General features: G+C 50.0%; 3 protein-coding genes and 1 long non-coding RNA gene across 5 annotated transcripts; 2 read left to right on the top strand and 2 right to left on the bottom strand.

Moving 5' to 3' along the window:
• Window positions 1-2,888: 2,888 nt before the first annotated feature.
• CST6 (cystatin E/M) lies at window positions 2,889-4,540 on the bottom strand. Its single transcript, XM_077862480.1, has 3 exons — window positions 4,268-4,540; window positions 3,637-3,762; window positions 2,889-3,072 (listed from the first exon to the last, which is right to left on the bottom strand). The coding sequence occupies exons 1-3, from the start codon at window positions 4,505-4,507 to the stop codon at window positions 2,989-2,991; spliced, it is 450 nt and encodes a 149-aa protein (XP_077718606.1). The 5' UTR covers window positions 4,508-4,540; the 3' UTR covers window positions 2,889-2,988.
• A 110-nt stretch (window positions 4,541-4,650) lies between these two features.
• Window positions 4,651-10,371, top strand: LOC144292347 (uncharacterized). Its single transcript, XR_013359787.1, has 3 exons — window positions 4,651-4,853; window positions 6,647-6,709; window positions 9,287-10,371. It is a non-coding gene; the product is annotated as an uncharacterized LOC144292347 (long non-coding RNA).
• BANF1 (barrier to autointegration nuclear assembly factor 1) lies at window positions 9,548-11,388 on the bottom strand. Of its 2 annotated transcripts, none has more exons than XM_077862477.1 (3): window positions 11,144-11,388; window positions 10,287-10,424; window positions 9,548-10,077 (listed from the first exon to the last, which is right to left on the bottom strand). In XM_077862477.1, the coding sequence occupies exons 2-3, from the start codon at window positions 10,407-10,409 to the stop codon at window positions 9,931-9,933; spliced, it is 270 nt and encodes an 89-aa protein (XP_077718603.1). In that variant the 5' UTR covers window positions 10,410-10,424; window positions 11,144-11,388; the 3' UTR covers window positions 9,548-9,930. The 2 variants fall into 2 exon arrangements, with proteins under 2 accessions (XP_077718603.1, XP_077718604.1); XM_077862478.1 differs by having other exon boundaries at window positions 11,076-11,235.
• On the top strand, window positions 10,993-15,791 carry EIF1AD (eukaryotic translation initiation factor 1A domain containing). Its single transcript, XM_077862479.1, has 6 exons — window positions 10,993-11,720; window positions 12,563-12,736; window positions 12,883-12,991; window positions 13,093-13,201; window positions 13,373-13,423; window positions 13,938-15,791. The coding sequence occupies exons 2-6, from the start codon at window positions 12,650-12,652 to the stop codon at window positions 14,080-14,082; spliced, it is 501 nt and encodes a 166-aa protein (XP_077718605.1). The 5' UTR covers window positions 10,993-11,720; window positions 12,563-12,649; the 3' UTR covers window positions 14,083-15,791.
• The last annotated feature ends 4,687 nt before the right edge of the window (window positions 15,792-20,478 follow it).

Below are 20,478 nucleotides of genomic sequence, written 5' to 3'. Positions count from 1 at the left end.
ATGTGTGTGCACTGGTGGTGTGTGTGTATGTGTGTATACACGTGTCTACACGTGCACATGTGTTGTGTGTGTACACATATTGAGTGTGTTGTGTGTGAAAGGCGGTCTTCTTAGTCCCCTCCAGGGCCTGCATTCTAGCTCAGCCGTGCATTAGCAGCAGCCAGAGAGGTGACTCCGAAAAGGGGCCAGGCTCAGTGCTGGAGGGGTGAGTGGGCAGTCACCTTGCTTTGGGGAGGAAGGCCCATCTGGCCCAGGAGTTGGGAGAAAAATAACCAGCTAGAACAGCCCCTGGTTGTCAGAGCCTAGAGGACCAGTAGGCTCTAGAAATAGGGGCTCATAGCCCCGGAACTTGGGCCTACTAAGATCCTCAGAATCCAGTACAAGAATGCCAACTCAATGAGGATGGCATGCACTCAGAGGTCAGAGGTCATTACCATACCCTGCCTTGCCTGGGATCAGGCTAAAGAACCTCAGTGAGAGGAAGTAGGGGTGGAGGCTGCTCAAGTCCTCCTGGTCTCAGGCTGGTGGTGGGATTGCGTGTGGGGCTGGAAACTTCACTGTGTGTGTGTGTGTATGTGTGTGTGTGCGCGTGCGCCTGCGCACTGGGGGGAAATGGATGAGCCTCTATTAGAGGACAGCAGGGAATGAGCCTAATGGTTGCTCCCCACCCTGCCTGGTCTGGGGTTTAGATGAGTCCCCCTTACTTTTAGTCTGCCCAGAGCCCCTGTCCCCATGGCTGGGGCTGGAGGTGAGGCTCTGAGCCCATGCAGGGTGCTAGAGAACTAGCGCTGAGTCAGGCTCGAGCCCAGCCCTGGCCCTGGGGGCTTCCCAACCGGAGTGGAGGGTTAAACTATCTTTAGCGGCCACCTCATCTCTCGCAGAGTGAAGCCCGGGTACAGTACAGGCTGGAGGGGGTCAGGAGCAGGACTCCAGAGTAGGGGCCTGAGGGGCAACAGTTGTGCCAGGTTCCCCCTACCTCCAGGCTGGACCAGACAGTGGTGAAGACTCCAGGCCCCAGGACAAGAGCAGCACCTCCCTCTCAGGCCTGGCTGAGATTACCGCCTGGCCCAGGACCCGGGGAGAGACTGCAGAGGAAATGGTTTCTGGGATGTGGGCACAGACTCCGGGGGTGGAGAGGCCACCTGGCAGATATCTGCAAGCCTCGCCTCACCCACCACCTCACACATTCATTCAACAAGCATTTCCTGTCACTTCCTAGTGCCAGCTCCACACTGGAGGCTCCTGCTGGGTGGCTTGCGGTGGGGGTGAGGGGGCTTCCAAGCAGTGGCCACATTCCAGGGCCCCTGGGCTGACTGAGCTGCCACATCTGACAGGCAGGGGCGAAGCGGAGCTGAGGTTTTCCCCTGAATCCCTAGCTTCTGTCAGACTCAGCCCCTCGGCTCCTCAGACTTCCTCGTGCAAGTCGCCTCTGTTCTCCACTTCCCCAACTCTGTGCCAGGATGGCCTCTGAGAACAGAAGGCAGGGCCTGGGATCTGGCGCCGTTCCTCCGGAGGTCCCAGCGCTGGGCAGGGAACCGAAGGCAGGCACAGTGGCGGATGTGAGGCCTTGCCTGGAGCAGCAGAAGACAGAGGCAGGGAGCATTCTCCACACCCACAGCCACAGCAGTTCTGCTGCCTGGGCCTGGTGGGGCCCACACCTACTGCTCCCAAGGGATCCAATTACTGACTTGCCTTTTCCAGGTGTGGGTGTGTGTTTGTGCACCTGAGGCACAGCTCCGGGTGGGGCATGTGGATCTCTGGGGCTGTGTGTGTGGAGGTCTGTATACATCTCCAGGTTGGTTGGGGTGGAGGGTGTTGCTTCTGTGTGTGTGTGTTTCTGGGTTGCTAGGCTGTGTGTGCCTGTGATTTCCTGGACATGTGTACTTTGGGAGGATCCAAGGGTGTACTGTGGTTTCTGTGTGTGTGTGTGTGTGTGTGTGTGTAGTGAGAATGATTTGCAGCCATAAATTCAGTTGTGCAAAAAATGTTGCAGTTCTATTTTCTTTCAATGACATCACATTGCATCTGTCCCCTCATCGCCTGTGGGCAGATTTGACCTTGGTCCCCTTTGGGCTTCCTGTCCAGCCCCTTCCAGGGGTCTTGGCTGGGGCAAAGCACTGGGGAGTCCCTCTGGCATATGGCCCGCAGCCTGTATTGAAAGCCACTGTCGCAGCCTTTGCGGCCTCTTGGCCTGTGGGGCTCTGCCATTGCTGGCCCCTGGACAGTAGAGGAACCTCTCAGGTTGGGAGCTCGGCGTCCTGGGGCCTGGATGGCTGAATTCAGCCTGTGCGACCCTGAGTCCTAGCAGATGAGCTAGAGCAGAGCTCAGGCCCTCCTCAGAGTAGTCACCAACTTCTGACCCCGTTTTTTTTTTTTTTTTTTAAGATTTTATTTATTTATTCATGAGAGACACACACACACACACAGAGAGGCAGAGACACAGGCAGAGGGAGAAGCAGGCTCCATGCAGGGAGCCTGACGCGGGACTCGATACTGGGTCTCCAGGATCAGGCCCTGGGCTGAAGGCTGCGCTAAACCGCTGAGCCACCCTGGCTGCCCAGCCCCCTCCCACCCCCCCAACCCCCAACCCCCCACCCTGGTTTGGTCTTGAGGCATCATCCCTCTCCTGTGGCTTTGTCTCCTACCCCTTAACTCAGAATATTCAGAGTCCTTGGAGGTTAGGTCCTCTGTGTCTATGATGCTAGGGTGTTTGGAAAACTCCATATTTGGGAACTGAAACCTCCAGCACTGTATGGGTTAAGACAATAGAAGCTCAACTGGGGGTGGTATGGACTCTCTTTCGAATGGGGAGGGGGCGCTGCCAGAGGAGGCACAGGAGACAGGAGAGGGGGGTCATGGGGAGGAGTGAAGCACTCAGGAGAGTCCAATGCGAGAAGCAGTGCTAGCAATTTATTGTGACAGATATGCCCATAGGCCTGAAGTGCCTTCCCAGGATGCACCTGTTTTTCCCAAATCCAAAGGGGTCTACTATATGGTCACGCAGTTATGCTTTAGAAGTCGGGAGGAATTCTCCCAGGGGATCACCAGGATCTCGAAGTCACAGCGCAGCTTCTGCAGGGAGAGCAAGGAGAGGATGGGTAAGTCTGGGCCCAAGGCATGACTCCTCGCAACTGCCACCCTCAGCCTGTGACACTCTCCTCTGGGGTGTGAGAGGAACAGTCACTATTGGCCCAAAGGGACAAGGAGCCAAATGGCCAGGACTACATCCCAGATCTTTTTTTTTTTTTTTTTAGATTTTTTTTTTTTTTAATTCATGAGAGAGAGAGAGAGAGAGAGAGAGGCGCAGAGACACAGGCAAAGGGAGAAGCAGGCTCCATGCAGGGAGCCCAACGTGGGATTCAATCTCGGGTCTCCAGAACCAGAATCATGCCCTGGAGTGAAGGCGGCACAAAACCGCTGAGCCATCCCGGGCTGCTCCTAGATCCCAGATCTTTCTAGCCCAGTCCAGTGAGACAAGCCCCAATCTCTTTCTCTCTGCACCGCACCCTGGCCTGGAGGTTGAGTCATCCAGAAGGCAGGGACAGGTTCCACCAGGTTCAGCCTGGCCAGACAGACCAGTTCAGGCTGGACAACCTAGGGTCTTGTTTGCTGGAAAGTGGGGTGCAGAACTATTACCTCCTCCTGTACTCCTGTGGCCAGGGGGCAGGTAGTGACATCTATGCGGTCTCCAGTGGCCATGTTCTTCCGACAGGCTGTACTCCCCAACTCAACAGTCAGGTAGTACTTGACGCCAGCCACCAGCTGGGGATGGAGGACAGGAGCAGGTCAGGGATTCTGGATGCCCTTGACCCGGACCTCTCACCTCTCTCCACATTCAGCACACTGGCCTGGGCCTCGGGATTCAGACCCTGGATGGGGAAGTTCTGGTGGGGATTCCTGGGAAGACAAGCAGAGGCCTGGGCCACGCAGGAAGCTGAGACCCAGGGGTGCAGGCATCCTGAAGCCCACTGCCCTATCTCCCTCACTCCCGTCTCCCCAGTCCACCCCTCAGAGCAGGAGCACCTTGAGGCTAGCGAGCCGCTGTGTAAGTCAGGGCTAGATCCTATTGAAATATCGATGTGTTGTTCATAAATTTGTGGCATTAATTGAACTAAAAAAATACATTGTATCAAAGTGTCCTGAATACTCTCGTGTCATCCCTTTAACCTGGTCACCTGCGAATGCCGCACTGGTCTTGCCCTAGCCGGCGCCCCACCACCCCACCCCTCGCCCCTGTCCCACGCCCCCCCTCCTCCCCCCTGCACACCTGGCTCTGCGCCTTGAGGATGTTGGTGTCTCGGAAATAGTAGAGGCTGTTGCTGCCCATGTTGTAGCTGGCCACGGCCGCCTGCGCTGCCTTCTGCACCTGCGGGTCGCTGGGCGACAGGTCCACGCGTCCTCCGACCAAGTGGTTCCCGGGGCGGGCGCGGGCGTCGCGGAGCAGCGCCAGGAGGCAGAGGGCGAGCAGGCCCAGGCCCAGCGCCCGCGGAAGGCTCGGAGGCGCCATGGCCGGCAGTGCTGGGCCGGCGCGAGCTCCGCTTTTACCGGCTCGAGGCCCCGCCCGCCCCGCCCCGCGCCCCCGCGGCAGCAGCCGGAGGATTGCGGAGCCTGGGCGGTGTGCGAGGCCGACTTCCTCGCGCCTGGGGCAGCGGGGGGCCAGCAGGCCTGCCGGCTCGGTGAGTCCCTGGCCAGGGCCCACCACTCAGTTCAGGAGGCCGACGAGTATGAAATACAACTATCAGGGAGCCGTTACTGTTGCCACCATTCCTGGCCGTGGAACCTAGAAGAAATACTTAACCGCTCGCAGCCTCAGTTTTCCTCTCTGTAAAATGGGTCGTGTGAGGACTCAACAGGTAAAGTGCTTAGAGAAGGTCTGGTCCTCTAAAAACAGCAGGAGAGGAGACTGATGTGCTGAGCCGGGCGCTGTGTGACCCTCTTGGCCAGAAATGGAAATGAGTAATGTTTCTACTTTATGAAGAAACAGGAGGCAGAGGGGAGAACTGAATTGCCCAAAGACACCAGCTAGTGAATAGTAAATGACACTGGCTTTTGAGCCCAAGCAAATTCAAGTCTGTGCTCTCAAACCAGACTGAGCCCAAAGTTTGAGGATGGCCAGAGAGAAGGGTGTGTGTCACAGCAGCTCTGCCATTCCCTGACTGGTGACTTAAGACAGGTCCCTTGGCCTCCCAAGGTCTCACTGTGGTGAGGGAGGTGACAACTCTTACCTGCTAAGGTTATTCCAGCACTGGGCTACCCAGAGGTGAACTGTGCATGCTGGAGGTAGCAGCAAAATAGGCACAATGTGTTTTTCAGAAAAACAGGTTTAATAAACAGCACTGAAGTAGCTAACACGAGAAGAGTCTCAATCTTGGTGGACTTCGTGTTTTCGGGTTCACTGTAGCTTGTACTTTTAATCACATGTTGCTGAGGGGAGGTGGGACTTTTCTGCCCTGGGACACTGAGGCCTTGTCAGTACTTAAGGCCTCCAAGAATCCCACTTGGGGCTTGGAAGAGGTAGTGGTTTACAATATCTGGCAAACGTTGGTAGCTATTACAATGATGAATATTCTAAGCAGGCATAATTCTGGGCCTCTCGGAATCCCAGGACCAGGAAGGGCAGTGATTTCCTCTTTGGGAGACCTGGCCCAGCTGCTCCCCACCCCCTCAGCCCAGCTGTGAAAACCAATCTGAGATTCCAAGATAGAGTCACAAGTTGCAGGCTCAGGTGTCTGCCTTAAAGGGACAGACCCCAGTTTGTGGGAGAGCTGGCTCAAGCTTGGCTTAATGAAGAGGCCAAGGCCAGGCAGAAACCCAACCTTAGAGAACCTGGGAGGGGGTAGAGTAAGAAGCTCAGGACCACTATGATACACGGGGCAGAGGAGGGAGAGGCAGCCTCCTGGGGCTCTCCCAGGCCTGCGTTGCCATTACTTGGAGCTCAGCCATGGCCACACTTAATCTCCAACAGCTCCCTGGAAAAGTAGCCAAGGCGTGGTCTCTGATTCACCAAGGGCCAATGGGTCCCTAGCTCAGTTGCCCCCCCCCCCCCACCTGTCACTACTTCTCACTGGTGCAGGAGAATACCGCAGGTTGTACCACACCCAATGACCTCCAAAGACCTTTCACATGGGTCTATCACAAGCACTCTCAGGGAGTAAGCCTCAATTTCGTTTTTTCAGGTGAAGGAAGTTAATCAGGTCAGGTCACTTGTCTAAGGTCACACACTAGGAGTGGTGTCTTGGTGGGCCAAGGGGGACTGGGAAGGAAAATCGACAATTACTGGACTTCTGATAACATGCCAGGCCTTGAACCAGGGCCTCCACACACACTCATCCTCATAACTGCTCAGCAGAAGCTGTTTTACTAGAGGGAAGGAGGGCTGACTTTTTTTTTTTTTTTTTTTTTAGATTTATTTATTTGGAGTTGGGGGGCAGAGAGAGAGGGAGAGAGTCTTAAGCCGACTCTGTGCTAAGTGCAGGGTGAGACATGGGGCACAACGTGGGGCTTGATCTCATGACCCCGAGATCACAACCTGAGCCAAAACCAAGAGTCAGACACTTAACCAACTGTACCACCCCGTGGGCTGACATTTAAATAACCTCCTACTAACATTCTGCTGGTCTCAGGTCTGCTTTCTCCGATATTCTAGGTCTTGGTCCTTTGTCCTGGAGGTTACGTTGGGACTGGATCTCTGAAGCCACGTTGTCACAAGGTACATTCTAGATGCCCTGTCTCCTGCTGTTCTAGGACTGAACCAGGAACTTGTGTGGGATGCATTAAGGGGCCAAGATAAGGGGTTTCAACTTAACGTGTCACAGACACTGCTGAGCCCCAAGCGAGAGGTAAGAAAGCAGGCTCTAGCCCCTTCAGGGACAAAGCCTGTGGGCGAGGCAGAGAAGAGCCCACAGGGAGGAAGCAGAACAGGCAGCACGTCCCACGGCTTCTGCTGGGTGGTTCATGCCAGAACCATGAGAGTCAAAACCTGACAACCAGCATGGGCAGGAGCCATCAGAAGGGTGTTGTGGAGGAGGAGGGAGCCTCCATCACCTCCCAGAGCATCAGCAACAATCTGGCAGTATCAGGACTGAGGTAGGGGAAGACCATGGCCCTGCCAAGCTCCTGCCTAAGCACACCAGGCCTGTATGACAGTGTCACAACACAAAGGGTCAAGGCTGAGGGGACTCTGAGGTGACCCTGGACCCATCTGGGAGAGTATCAGAAACATAGCCTGAAACTCTAGGGACAGACAGCCTGAATTCCCAGCTCAGTCTGGGAGTCAGGCTGGCACCCTCCCACTAAGTAACACAAGCTGAACCTTACTCTGGCCACTTGGCACCCTTCCAGGGTGGCTGCTCACTTTCCAGACCCAGATCTGAACTGAACCCTCATGATTTCCAACTAATCACATAATTGCTCTATTCCTGGGGCTTTACTTTTGGTTTCCTTATAGTCTTCTACTATTCTGAGATGTAGCTAGTATACAGAAAAGCACACAGAACATATATTCAGTTAACACATAGTCAATGCCTGTATTACCACCACACAGGTAAAGACATGGAAACTGCCACCCTCACCCCAAGCCTCCCCATTCCTCACACCTGCCTCCTTCCCGCGAAGGTAACTAATACCACTTCTTTCTACTATTGATTTTTGCAATAAGGATTTTCTTGCTTTTTCTAGTTTTACCATCTATATAGAGATTACTGAGCAAGAATCCACTTAACTTTATGTGAATGGAATCACACAATTTGACGTTTTTTTGTTGGCTCAGCATTGAAATTCACCTGTCATTTGTTCGTTGTCACTGGTATGGACAGCCATTAGAGTCGGTCCAGTTGGGGGCTGTTATAAACAAAGTCGCTGTGAACACGAATTTAGGTGCAGGTATGCAGAATGTCCTTTGAAACAGCTCCAGGAGTAGAATTGCCAGGTCACAGGATGGGTCCTATCTTCAGCTTCACTAGAAAATGCCTGTTTTCCCCAAAAGTTCAGATCAATTTCTACTCCCACCAGATGGATGTCAGACACTCTTGCTCCATTCCATCAGCACTTGGTATTGTTTGACTTTAGAATTTTTGCCAGTGAGTGTATAATGGCATCTCATTTGCATTTCAGACTACTACTGTGCCTGAGCACTTTTTCACAAGCTTATTCACCATTTGGACATTCCTCTCATGGCTGCTTTACAGGCCTTTTTCTCTATTGTGTTATCTGCTTTGTCTTTATCATAGTCATGTTCTCTGGATGCAGTCTTGTGTTAAGTGTGTTGCAAATGTTCTTTCCCACCCTGGGTTTACATCACTACTCTCTTTGTGGTATCTTTATTTTTTATTTAAGAATTTTATTTATTTGAGAGTGAGAAAGCATGAACAGGGGGAGGGGCAGAGGAACAAGTAGGCTCCCCGCTGAGTGGGGAGCCCAATGCGGGGGCTCGATCCCAGGACCCTGCAATCATGACCTGAGCCAAATGCAGATGCTTAACCAGCTGAGCCACCCAGGCACCCTTCTTCATGGTATCTTTAGGCAAACAAAGTTTCTTTTTTTTTTTTTTTTCAAACAAAGTTTCTATAAACGGAAGTGAGTTTATCAACTTTTCCTTAATTTCTCCCTACCCTGAGGTCATGAGAACCTTCTCGTAGTATCCCAATTTTTGCACTTAATACTTGTTATTCTCTCCTCACCAGACTGTAAGCCCTCTGAGGAAAATTCTGTAAGCAAGTAGTTCTCAATGATGCTCCGCAGAAGGAATGAACTCTAAGCAGGGCTAGGTGCTATACAGCTAGCATTTCATACAATCCTTACAACCTCATTTTCCAAGTGGGGAAACTGAGGCTCGGAGAGGCCAGTGACATGACCAGGGAACAAAGGGCCCTCAGGTACATGGGTTTTGAGTTACATTTTAAGAACCAACCTGACTCCTTCCTAGCAGTAAGTCCACGGTCATATTACTCAGTCTTTCCGAGCCTCTGGTTTCCTCACCTATAAAAGAGAAAACAACTACTTATTACTGTGGGAGAAAAAAATTTTGCAAAGATCTTAGCTGTGGACCTGGCTCGTACTAAGAGTTCAACAAAGACCAGGACAAAAACGTACCCAACTAACTCAGGCCCCTACAACTGTGATGTCTTATGTTTTTTCTGCCTCCCTAAGAGGACCAGCCAGACGACCAGAGCCCTGCCCACTTCTCCTAGAGGCCAGGAGAGTATATGATGATTGGCAGACGAACTCTAACCCACATTTGATCCACCCTCTTCCTGGTATTCCTGACTCCCACTGATTTTTCCACCAGGTGCTGCCTAGCCCAGCTGTTGACTCGGTTGGTATCTGGAATATCACAGCCCACCCAGATCCCAGGAAGGGATCAACCCACACTCTTTGCCAGATTACTAAGGAACACTCCAAGGCACCTGCCTGAGGCCCACATGGCTGCCCTCCGGAGTGGGAAGGAAGCTGGCAGTTTCGATCTGTACTGATAAAGGAGTGTGGCAGACCCGGTCAGTCCCTGGAGAAGTCCCAGCCCACCTGCTTTTGAACACATGAAGCCCAGTCATGAAGGCCACTGACTTTATTGATTTAAAAAACCTTACAAGGACAGTGACTGTTCTGCCAAAAAAGGAGCCAAATAGCATAAAACAGACCAGACTAGTGGGGGTGGGGGTGAGGGAAGGGCCAGGAACTCACTCGGTAAAGCTGATAATTGTTGACATGAAACTGGCAGGGGGAAGGAGTGGGGAGATGCATGCAAGAGTGAGAATTTCAAAAAAGTTGAAATGGTGAGAGGAAGAGAACTCCCAAAGACCTTGAAGTACATCAGAAGTGAGTACAACAATAGCAATCTCTTCCTTTGTAGAGGACAGGGGAGGAGTTCCCACGCGGCTGCAAACTCGGGAGACTCCATGCTGGGGCTTGGGACTGGGGGCTATCCAGAGAGCCTCACAAGAAGGCATCGCACCACTCTCGAAGGCACCCGAAGCAGTCCCGGGACTGCTTAGCATTGGCACCACATGTGTCCTTCAGCCATTCCCGGAAGAGATCTTCATCTTTCTTTAGCACCAGAAACTGGCCAAGGACCACATAGGCCTGCAAACGGGGAAAGGGCATGCTGCTAAGTTCCATGGGACCAAGAAAGAACAAAGCCACTTTTGTGGCATCCAAAGCACATGAGTCTAGGAAGTGGGCAAGCTGTGGCTATCTCCTCAGGCCACCCTCAACATCTACTCTCACTTTCCTCACCCACAAAGTGAGGCCACCCTCACCCCCATCCCCCAGGTGCATGCTGCCACCCACACCTTGTCAAAGCCCCTTTCCTCCAGCTTCTTGCCCAAGACTTCACCAATCCCAGCCAGGCTCCCCACTGGCTTTTCCCCCATGGGCTCCGCCACGAAGTCTCGGTGCTTTTGGGAGGTTGTCATCTTGATCAGCTTAATCTGGGAATCCCAAGAAAAGGTAAGTTAGGGCTGCAAACCAGGTACTCCCAAGGGCCCAGTGACAATGTTATTTATATTAAATGAAAGCTAATCCAGCCATTACGGCGGCTCACTCAGATCTCCTCGGTTCATGGGTAAGAGAACTGAGGTCCAAAAAGAGCCTTTTTCCCGCTGGGCAAAAGAATGGTTCTCTGTGGGAACCGGGTTCTCGTCCAGCCCCAGGGGAAAAACTAGCCCGCCCTCACAGGTGGCGCACGCGGGGCAGCGGGAAGATTCCCAGTCGGTAGCCTGGGTCCTCCTTGAGGCTGTCACTCCCTTTGTGACCTTGGCGGGCTAAGAAGGGAGCAAATGAAGGGTCTCTCGGTCCCACGCGCCCGCACGCACCGCTCCCAGAACGAGGGCACTAACCCAAAAGCGTGCACGCGCTCCTGCAGCCCCGCGGGCCCGCACTCCCCGCCCCCCGCCCGCCGGCCCCGCCCCCTCCACGCGCCGCCGCGCCGCGCCGCGCCCCGCCCTCTCCCCGCACGGCAGCCGGGCCGGCTCCGAGGGCGCTTCCTCTGGCGGGCTTCTCGGCTGAGGCCCCTCTCCTCCCCTCCTCCCCGCACCCCCTCCCGCGTCCAGCTCGGGCCCTGCTCCGCGGCGAACGCTCACCAGCAGCTCCGGCTCCCGTAACGGCTCCTACCGCCACCCGGCTGCTCCCACCGATATCTCAAACTCACTAGAACTTTCTTCCACTTCCGCTTCCGGGTCGTCTGTAGAGCCGCTTTTAAAAAAACTCCTCTGGGCACTTCTAGCCGCGTAGAGCCATAGAGAGAAGCGCTCCCGACCTCAACGGCGCCCTTCCTAGGCACCGCTTGCGGGTTGCCTCGCGGGAAGCCCAGCTGCCTTATGTGGTCTCGCCTCTCGGGCAGCCTGTCCGGTCTCAGGGACCTGAGGCCTTGGAGAAAATTCCATTCCCCGCTGCGCGGCATCGGGAACTCAAGAACTTAACCTTGGCCGACCCGGAGGTGGGAAGAGTTAGAGAGACGGACCAGGCGGGGAGGGCGGCTGGTGAGCTTCCGCGATAGCCCCGGAAGTACGGTGTTCGGAAGGGTCCGACTCTAGAGCGCCTGTGGTCACCCGGCTAGGAGGAGTCGGAAGCGCGGGCGACCTGAGTGTGCGTCTGCCTGCCGGCGGGCCCCTTCCCCGTGCCCTCGTTGGCTCAGCTACGAATTGAGTCGTGGGCGAGCCGCTCTCAGCGTCCAGTCTGGAGAACAAGGTCGTTCGGGCACCGCCCGTGGGAGACGAGGGCAGAGGGTAAGTGTCGGTCTCTGAGCGTCTTTCTTCCAGGATAGGGAAGGGGGTGGGCAGGGGACGGCAGCCAGAGGTCACACCTCGGAGTTTCCTTTGGGAACCGTCAGCCTTCATGGTGCCGGTCCTCGTCTTCTCGGTACCCACGTCAGAAACCTGGCAGTGGCCGCAGCCGAGCCGGCTTACCCGACTTTTGTTAACTCGTTCCTGGAGTGGACCATCGCGCTGTCTTCTCACTGGTTTTTGACCGTAGTGTGTTGATAAGCTGGGCATCTGTGTTACGTGGCTGTGCTACACATAGGATGTACGAATATGTTGAGGAATATACAGTTTATCTCACCCTCCTTCCTGAGAGGTTTCCCCAATAACTTCTGTAGAACCTGGTATTCGGTTTCTGTGATTTTGCCAGTACTTGTGAGTTGTTTTTGTTTGCCATACACTGTTCTAAGTGCTCGGCTTGCATTATTTTATTCTACTAATTAGTGATTGGGTTTAACTATTATTTTTTCTCTGAAGCTAGTGAAGTTGAACAGCTAGGAAAGAGCCAAGGAAGGATTTGAATCCTAGTAATTAGATTTTATTTACTTACTTATTTTAAAGATTTTTATATATTTATTCATAAGAGAGAGAGAGGCAGAGGCAGAGACACAGGCAGAGGGAGAAGCAGGCTCCATGCAGGGATCCCGTCGTGGGATTCGATCCCAGGACTCCAGGATCACGCCCTGGGCCAAAGGCAGGCGCTAAACCGCTAAGCCACCCAGGGATCCCCCTAGTAATTAGGTTTTAGAGTTCATGTTCTTAACCAGGACACAGTTACTCCTTAGTAAAAAGGATCTCTCCATTTTCAGAACAATCCTGGGTTCTGAACTTGTCATCCAAGAAACTCAGGAGTTGACAGTCTCTGCGTCCCTCACCGCCCTGGGACAGGACCCAGCATGTCTCAGGCCACCAAGAGGAAGCATGTGGTGAAGGAGGTGCTGGGGGAGCACATGGTGCCCTCTGACCAGCAGCAGATTGTGAGGGTGAGTGGCATTGGGCACAAGCTGCACTGCCTCCCCATCCCTCTACTCCTCTTGGGCCCTTGTGATGGGGGTAGGGTGTAGCACAGCTTACTGGGTATTTGAGCTGACTGATAAGGCTGATGAGTTCTTGGTCACTCTTGGACCAGGTACTCAGGACCCCAGGGAACAATCTGCATGAAGTGGAGACAGCCCAGGGGCAGCGCTTCCTGGTGAGCATGCCCTCCAAATACCGTAAGAACATCTGGATCAAGAGAGGTGAGAGAGGCAGCCCTCTAGGAGACAACTATTTCCTGAGAGCTTGGCTTTCCCCATTACAAGCTGGATCTATTATGTTTTTTCTCCTCTCTTACCTGCAGGGGACTTCCTCATTGTTGACCCTATTGAAGAGGGAGAGAAAGTGAAGGCTGAGATCTCCTTTGTGCTCTGCAAAGACCATGTACGCTCTCTACAGAAGGAAGGGCTCTGGTAGGGTAGTTCTTTTGGTCATTGGCTGCCTCATTTCTGGGGATACTGACTTCTAAGCTATGGAATTGGAGGAAGGAAGATCATAGCATCCCAGGCAGGGATAGCTGGAAACAGCTTTTTTGCTGATCCGTTTTTCTGTCCTTTCTTACCCTGGCTCTTCTCTTGGCACAGGCCTGAGGCCTTTTCAGAAGTGGCTGAGAAACACAACAACAACAGGAACAGGTGAGAAACAAGCCTTATGATAAAAAACAGGGATTTAGGCTTTGGTACCTTGAGGGGAAAATAGAGACCTTCTTTCTTCCCTATGTAGAGTCCCTGATGAGTGCTCTTAAATATGTAGATATGAGTACAGCTTGAAAGTGAGATGCCCCAGATTAAGATTGTGGCATTGCCACTTGTAAATGAATCATTTTAAGCAGGTTACTTGATCTCTTAAGCCTGGATTTCTTTGCCTGTAAAGTGGGAGCTTTGTGAGGATTAAAGGAGTTAATGCTTATAAAATTGCTTAGCATAATACTTGGTATATGGGGTGGGTCCACTGAGCATTAGTTCATGGTTGTAAAATCATTATTGTTAAATCCAGTAGTTCTAGCAAACTTTTGATATGGGCTGGGAGGTATAGTCTTTAGAGAGCTTTTGTTGGCCATATGGTCCTCCTTTATGTGGGTCTCCTTGATTGCAGACCTATTTTTCCCAGAAGGCATTGGGTTAACCCTGTCCCTTTTCCCCCATGCAGACAGACTCAGCCAGAACTCCCTGCAGAGCCACAGTCATCAGGAGAAGAATCCAGCTCTGAAGATGATTCTGATCTCTTTGTTAACACCAACCGCAGACAATATTATGAGAGCGAGGAGGAGAGCGAAGAGGAGGAGGCAGCCTGAGTCCCTGGACCCATTTCTCCTCTTGCTCAGGGACGAGTACTTGGCTCCTCTGCGCTTGGACATTCTCAGGGTGCTCTGCAATTCTTCTCTATCCCCTCCCCCTGCACGGGGGACAAGGCAGGGCCCCTCTCTGAACTGATCTTCTGCTCAAGGAGAATTAAACCCCTGGTGGGTAATGACTTGTGCTGGTGTCTGAGTGGCTCTTTGGAGGGAGGAGGGACTTGTGGTGAAGTTAAAAACTGCTCCTTGATGGGTCCCCCGGGTGCAGGTCCTAAATGGGTAAGAAATGGAAATGGCTGGAACCTTTCCTAGATTCTCTCTCTCATTGAGCACTCGTAAGCACCAGGGCCTGTGCTGTGCCTTCTGGCATGTATTTAATAATAACTGGGAGCAATCCCTCTGTATTGCATGCTTACAGTTAGTACTGACTCAGCCATTGAGGAACACAGCTCTAGGACCTAGTGCCCCCTGCCTCTAAGAGACACTCAGGATGAATTTCATAGTGCCTCGTAAGCTGCTTTTCCTGGCTTTCTAGTCACTGTGACTATAGGAGTGCCCACCTCCTTAACTGCTGTGTGCATCCTCTGATTAGTGGCTTTTCTGTGGCTACTCAGACATCACTACCCAGCTCTCTTGCAAATTGTCATCCCTCTTTTTTTAAGCTTTTACCTCTGGCTATGTACTCCTTCTCCATTGTTGACATTGATCTTCTAATCACCGTTCAGACGTTGAACACTTTAACTCCCGGCTTAGAGTCTTCCACCCCTGTTTCCACCACCATTTTCTCCACCCCGTGGATGGGCCTATTCAGTCTCATCGGTGCCTACCTCATTGATCACTCCTTGCACCCCTGACATTGATAGGAGTTGCCACTCCTCTTGAATTCAAATATCTGTAAAATCACCACCTCCTGGTTTTCGTGCTTACCTGCTCAACTCCCTCCTCTGTATCCTCAACCACAACCACAACCACCACCACCACCCCCCAGCCCCAACACACATTCTTACCTTTATTTTCCTATCTTCACTTCCCTTCCTTGTGCAACATTGATTCCACCTACACCTTCCACTCGCTTGTCTCCCTGCCGGTTCATCTAGTAAGATCTAACCCTGGCTAACCCAGCTGTTCACTTCTGTGCCTGTGTTCAAGTAAATGCTAGAGAAAACAGCCAACCTAACTCACTAGTTTTACCTTAAATTCATAATTACAAACCTCAGGTGGATGCTCAGCACTGCCTAGCAGATCTCTGGGATGTTGTACTTCAAAACTTGTATATTGTCTACCAATTCCCCCTTCCCCTGTTATGACCACATACTTCATTATGTGTCCTCATTACCCACCCTACAAATGTGCTCATGGATTGTCCTTTAACTCCCCCCCCCCCCCCCCCATGTAATCCAGCGGGACTTAAAACTTTTCTCTTGTGCCCTGGAGCTTATCGTCTTGTTTAAGGACTTTATGTGAGTTTTGTTTTTTGCCATCCTCTCTACTGGATATGTTAGTGGCAGAGGTGCTATAGAATCTCCTGTCTGAAACAATCTGAAAGGCCTGTCACTGATTCCACATCGTCTCCAGCTACTGGTTCATTTATCTGTTCCTTGCTCACTTTACCTTATTTTATCTTAGTGGAGCTTTAAATATATACATGTCTATATATTTGTATGTATGTGTATATATACAAAAAATAAACTTCAGATGAGTTAAGGATATGTATGTGTGTGTGTATATCTAACTTGTCTGAAATTTATTTTTTATGGGAGGCAACTTTTTTTTTCCTAAAGGGGTAGTCATTTGTCTCTATACCATCTGTTGAATGGGTCATTCTTTACTCACAGATTTAAAATACCTTTTTAAAATAAACTGAATTCTTGCATACATGTGGGTCTCTTTCTGGAGTTTCTCATCTGTTGATGTATGTGCACATACCACATTTTATGGCGTTACTTAATCTATCTCCCTCATTCTGGCCCACTCTTCCTTGAAAATTTCCTGTTTTTTCTTACATAACTTTAGAAGGAACTTGGCAATTTGCATTTAAAAATCCTTTTGAGATTTTCATCAGGGTTTTAAATCCCATAGCTTGATATGCAGAAAAATACTATCTTAACAGTTTTGAATTTTCCTACCAGAAATGGGGTATGTACTTGCTTTTATAAGTTTGTCTTCATGTGGGTCCTTTACATTTCTGGTTCAATTTAGTCCTGGGAATTTTAGAGTTACTTGTTATGAGTGGGATCTTTTGAAATTACATTTCTGCCCATCACTGGCATTTAGGGAAAACTGTCCATCCTTGCTCACCTAGTTGAGCTAATTAAATTCTTTTGTTCTCATAGTTTTTCAGTTGATCCTCTTGACTTTCTGGGAGGTCCAAGTATGTTCTCCTAGTGGTAGCTTTATCCTTTACACTTGTTTCTTTTTAGGGTCACAGAGGTCAGGGCCTCCGGTATAATGTTGGGTGGTACCCTCGTTTTTCTCCCAGTGGGAACTGTTCCCATAAGTCACGTAACACAATTCTTGCATTAGGTGTCTGGTAGATAACCTCCATTAGGCTAAAAATGTTTCCCTCTGTTCCCAGCTTACTGAAGGCTTTTCCCCTTTATTTAATAGTAATGATTTTGATGTCTATTGAGATAACCAAAAGATTTCGTTTTATTATTGAGCTGCTTCTCATGAACAGACTTTCTCATGCTGAGCTGTCCTTGCAATTTCATATAAGCTCCACTTAGAGTGTTTATTTCTTTAGGATTTTAATATTTATTTCTGGGCCAATTTTACTTCTTATTTTAATGATTTCCCTGTCCCAATTTGGTATAGCCCTATGCTATCCTTGTAGAATGGATTTGAAGACATTTAATCTATTTCTTTGTTCTTAAATAATTTGTAGAAGGGGTTTTTTGTTGCTTAAAGTTTGGTAGGCTTTATTTATAAAAACATCTGTGTTTGGTTCCTTTTTAAGGGGTAGATACTTGACTGCCTTTTTTTCTTTTTTAAGATTTTATTTATTCATGAGAGACAGAGAGGTAGAGACATAGGCAGAGGGAGAAGCAGGCTCCATGTAGGTAGCCCGATGCGGGACCCGATCCCAGGACTCCAGGATCACACCCTGAACTGAGCTACCCAGGTGTCCCAGGACTTTCTTAATTTGTAAGCGTCAAAATCTAACTCCACCTAGCAGAAGCAAACCAGGGCTCATTGACCATAAGTCTAAGAGAACAGCTGTAAGAAGAGCTGATCCAGGGCGAGCATGATTTCATCAGGGCTCCCTCTCATTTGTTCCTTGGATTATCTCTGCTTCTGTAGGTGGACCAATCTCTCCCTACCATTGTATTCTGCAGGAAGCTTCAGTTTACATTCAGTCCTTATAAGCAAAGAGTTCCTTTGTGAGCATCTGTGTATGTCACGGAAGACCATTTGGTCATCTTGGGTCACTGACCCCCTTCTGAGCGAGTACTGTGACCAGGACTTGAATAGGGAGGATGGGTGAGAGGCAAGATGAGCCAAGCCTAATCTGTACACACAACATGTGCTTCCCATGGAATAGAGCAGTTCTTTAACCAAAATAAGGGGACAGCCTCTTTTTTTTTTTTTAAGATTTTATATATATATTTATTCATTCATTCATGAAAGAGAGAGAGAGAGAGAGAGAGAGGCAGAGACACAGGCAGAGGGAGAAGCAGGCTCCATGCAGGGAGCCCGATGTGGGACTTGATCCCGGGACTCCAGGATCACGCCCTGGGCCAAAGGCAAACACTAAACCTCTGAGCCACCCCGGGATCCCCCAGGGACAACCTTTTGATAAAACCAACAGACATTTGTCCTTTATTCTGTGTATTTTCTTTGACTAATTTTGCAAGATGTTTCTCTACATTATTGGGTGTTTCCTTCTACTTCTTTGCTCATTTCTACCTTATTGAGCCATATGCTTAATTTCAGTCTTGTTTTCTAACATTTTTATGGCTACAAGTTTTCCTCTAAGTACTCCTTTGACTGTTACCCACTTGGTCATGTGATTGTGTGATTTTTTTTTTTTTTTTGGCACTGTATCTGTAAACCTGGCCTTAGATTTTTCTTTAGCCCTCAGTGATTGTGTGGTTTACCTAATAGCCCCTGTTTTCCCCCTAAAACCCTTTCATCTCCACTTCTCCATCTCTCTCTCTCTTTTAAAGATTTTATTTAGGGGCAGCCCCGGTGGCTCAGCAGTTTAGTGCCACCTTCAGCCCAGGGCCTGATCCTGGAGACCCGGGATTGAGTCCCATGTCGGGTTCCCTGCATGGGGCCTGCTTCTCCCTCTGCCTGTGTCTCTGCCTCTCTCTCTGTGTGTGTGTGTGTGTCTCTCATGAATAAATAAATAAAATCCTTTAAAAACTTAATAAATTAAATAAATATTTTACTTATTCATGAGAGACAGAGAGAAACAGGCTCCCCAGGGGGAGCCTGATGTGGGACTTGATCCTGAAACTCCGGGATTACGACTGAGCCACCCAGGTGATCCCTCCACTTCTCGGTCTCTTTTTTTTTTTAAATGATAGTCCCAGAGAGAGAGAGAGGCAGAGACACAGGCAGAGGGAGAAGCAGGCTCCATGCACCGGGAGCCCGACGTGGGATTCGATCCCGGGTCTCCAGGATCGCGCCCTAGGCCAAAGGCAGGCGCCAAACCGCTGCGCCACCCAGGGATCTCCGCTTCTCTGTCTCTTATTGGCCATTTAGCTCCTGTGGGTTGGAGCTAAGAATCCTGTTGGAGGTAGAGTCCTTATGTTCTGCATAGTACTTATTCTCTGAAGCTGAAATCCCCTTCTCTTCTCCCAACTTAGTGGCAGATCCTAACCATGAGTTGAGTGAATAGATCTCCCAGAGTGAGCTGAGTGTTCTGAGAGCCCCTTCTTCCCCATGTTGTGGTCAGTCCGTGTGATTGGTCACCTAACAATACTGACACATCCTGCAGTTAGGTTTAGGACTTGTGGCCCTTCAGGCTCAGCATTTGTATCATGTTAGCACCAACCTAAGAGCAGGTCATTTCCACGAAAGTTTCCCCACCCACTTCACTCATCCAGCCACCCATATATATGTGCCAAGAAGCACACATGGCGATCTGAGCTAGTCATGTTTTTTTTCTCCTTTAACCTGTAAGTGTGGTAAGAGACCTTGACAGTTCTCACCTCAAAACATCCTTGCTTTCTAGAATAAAAACAGTCATGATATATTTTTCAACATATTGCTGGATTTGATTGTCTGATATTTGGGTGCATTTTGGCATTCAGGTTCAAGTAAGATGGTTTAAGTTTTTTCTTTCCTGTGCTACCCTTGTGTCTTTATATCAAGGTTATGCCAACCTTATAAAATGAGTTAGTATTCTCTCTTTATTTTCATTACAAGGGTTTGTATCAGACTGGAATTTTGCATTTCTGTAATTAATGGTAAAACTTGTTGTAAAACCCATTATGCCTGGTATTTTTATGGTGGGTGGGAAGATTTTTTTTAATCTTTTTTTTTTTTTTTTTTTTTCCACCTGAGAGAGAGAGTATGAGCAGGGTAGGGACAGAGGGAGAGAGAATCCGTTTTTGGTTTTTTTTTTTTTTTTTTTTTTTAAGATTTAATTTATTTATTCATGAGAGACACAGAAAGAGAGGCACAGACACAGGCAGAGGGAGAAGCAGGCTCCATGCAGAGAGCCCGATGGGGGACTCGATCCGGGGACTCCAGGATCACACCCTGGGCCGAAGGCAGGCGCTAAACCACTGAGCACCCAGGGATCCCCGAGAGAATCCTAAGCAGGCTCCACACTCTGCTTAGAGCTGACCCAGGGCTCGATCTCCTGACCCTGAGAATATGACCTGAACCAAAATCAAGAGTCAGGCGCTTAACCAACTGAGCCACCCAGGTGCCCTAGGTGGAAAGATTTTTAACTCTAGATTTTTGTGATAATAGATTGATTGCTTGGGTTTTCTGTTCTTGAGTCAGTGATACTTCCAAGGAAAAAGCATTTTCCTATTTCCTCATTTATGGTTTCAAGTTTATTGCACAGTTATTTGCAGAATTGCCTTGTTTGTAATCTTGATTGTATCTACAATATGTCCTCTTACTATATCTAATATTACTGCACTTTTTCCTTTTTTTGTCCCATCACTTTTTTTTTTTTTTTTGTCCCATCACTCTTGAAAGACATTTCTTTATTAGTCTTCAGAGCGCCAGCTCTTTGTTGTCATTTCTCTTCACTGAGCTTGTTTATGTATTATGGATTTCTGCTCTTACGTATTTCCCCTTTCCTCACCCTCCCTTGGGGTTATTCTCTGGCTCTTATTCTAACGATTGAGGTTGGATGCTTCAGCTTTACCTCCTCCCCAACCCCAGCCTGAAGAAAAGGGAAGAATTATGTGCCCTTTGGTGGGGCCACCACTT

Source organism: Canis aureus, chromosome 21 (genome assembly GCF_053574225.1).
Source record: "Canis aureus isolate CA01 chromosome 21, VMU_Caureus_v.1.0, whole genome shotgun sequence".
In the NCBI taxonomy this organism is placed as follows: Eukaryota; Metazoa; Chordata; class Mammalia; order Carnivora; family Canidae; genus Canis; species Canis aureus.
Note: the sequence above shows the minus strand (reverse complement) of the source record. Positions and strands in the feature narration are given on the sequence as shown.

What these genes read in the sequence shown, in the direction of transcription:
- CST6 (XM_077862480.1), bottom strand. Translation starts at nt 4,507, where the DNA reads ATGGCGCCTCCGAGCCTTCCGCGGGCGCTGGGCCTGGGCCTGCTCGCC. An exon ending in TCCTCAAGGCGCAGAGCCAG is followed by an intron (nt 3,763 to 4,267) that starts GTGTGCAGGGGG and finishes CTCCATCCCCAG; the next exon opens with CTGGTGGCTGGCGTCAAGTA. An exon ending in CCACAGGAGTACAGGAGGAG is followed by an intron (nt 3,073 to 3,636) that starts GTAATAGTTCTG and finishes CTCTCCCTGCAG; the next exon opens with AAGCTGCGCTGTGACTTCGA.
- BANF1 (XM_077862477.1), bottom strand. Translation starts at nt 10,409, where the DNA reads ATGACAACCTCCCAAAAGCACCGAGACTTCGTGGCGGAGCCCATGGGG. An exon ending in AGGAAAGGGGCTTTGACAAG is followed by an intron (nt 10,078 to 10,286) that starts GTGTGGGTGGCA and finishes CCCCGTTTGCAG; the next exon opens with GCCTATGTGGTCCTTGGCCA.
- EIF1AD (XM_077862479.1), top strand. Translation starts at nt 12,650, where the DNA reads ATGTCTCAGGCCACCAAGAGGAAGCATGTGGTGAAGGAGGTGCTGGGG. An exon ending in GAACATCTGGATCAAGAGAG is followed by an intron (nt 12,992 to 13,092) that starts GTGAGAGAGGCA and finishes TCTTACCTGCAG; the next exon opens with GGGACTTCCTCATTGTTGAC. An exon ending in CACAACAACAACAGGAACAG is followed by an intron (nt 13,424 to 13,937) that starts GTGAGAAACAAG and finishes TCCCCCATGCAG; the next exon opens with ACAGACTCAGCCAGAACTCC.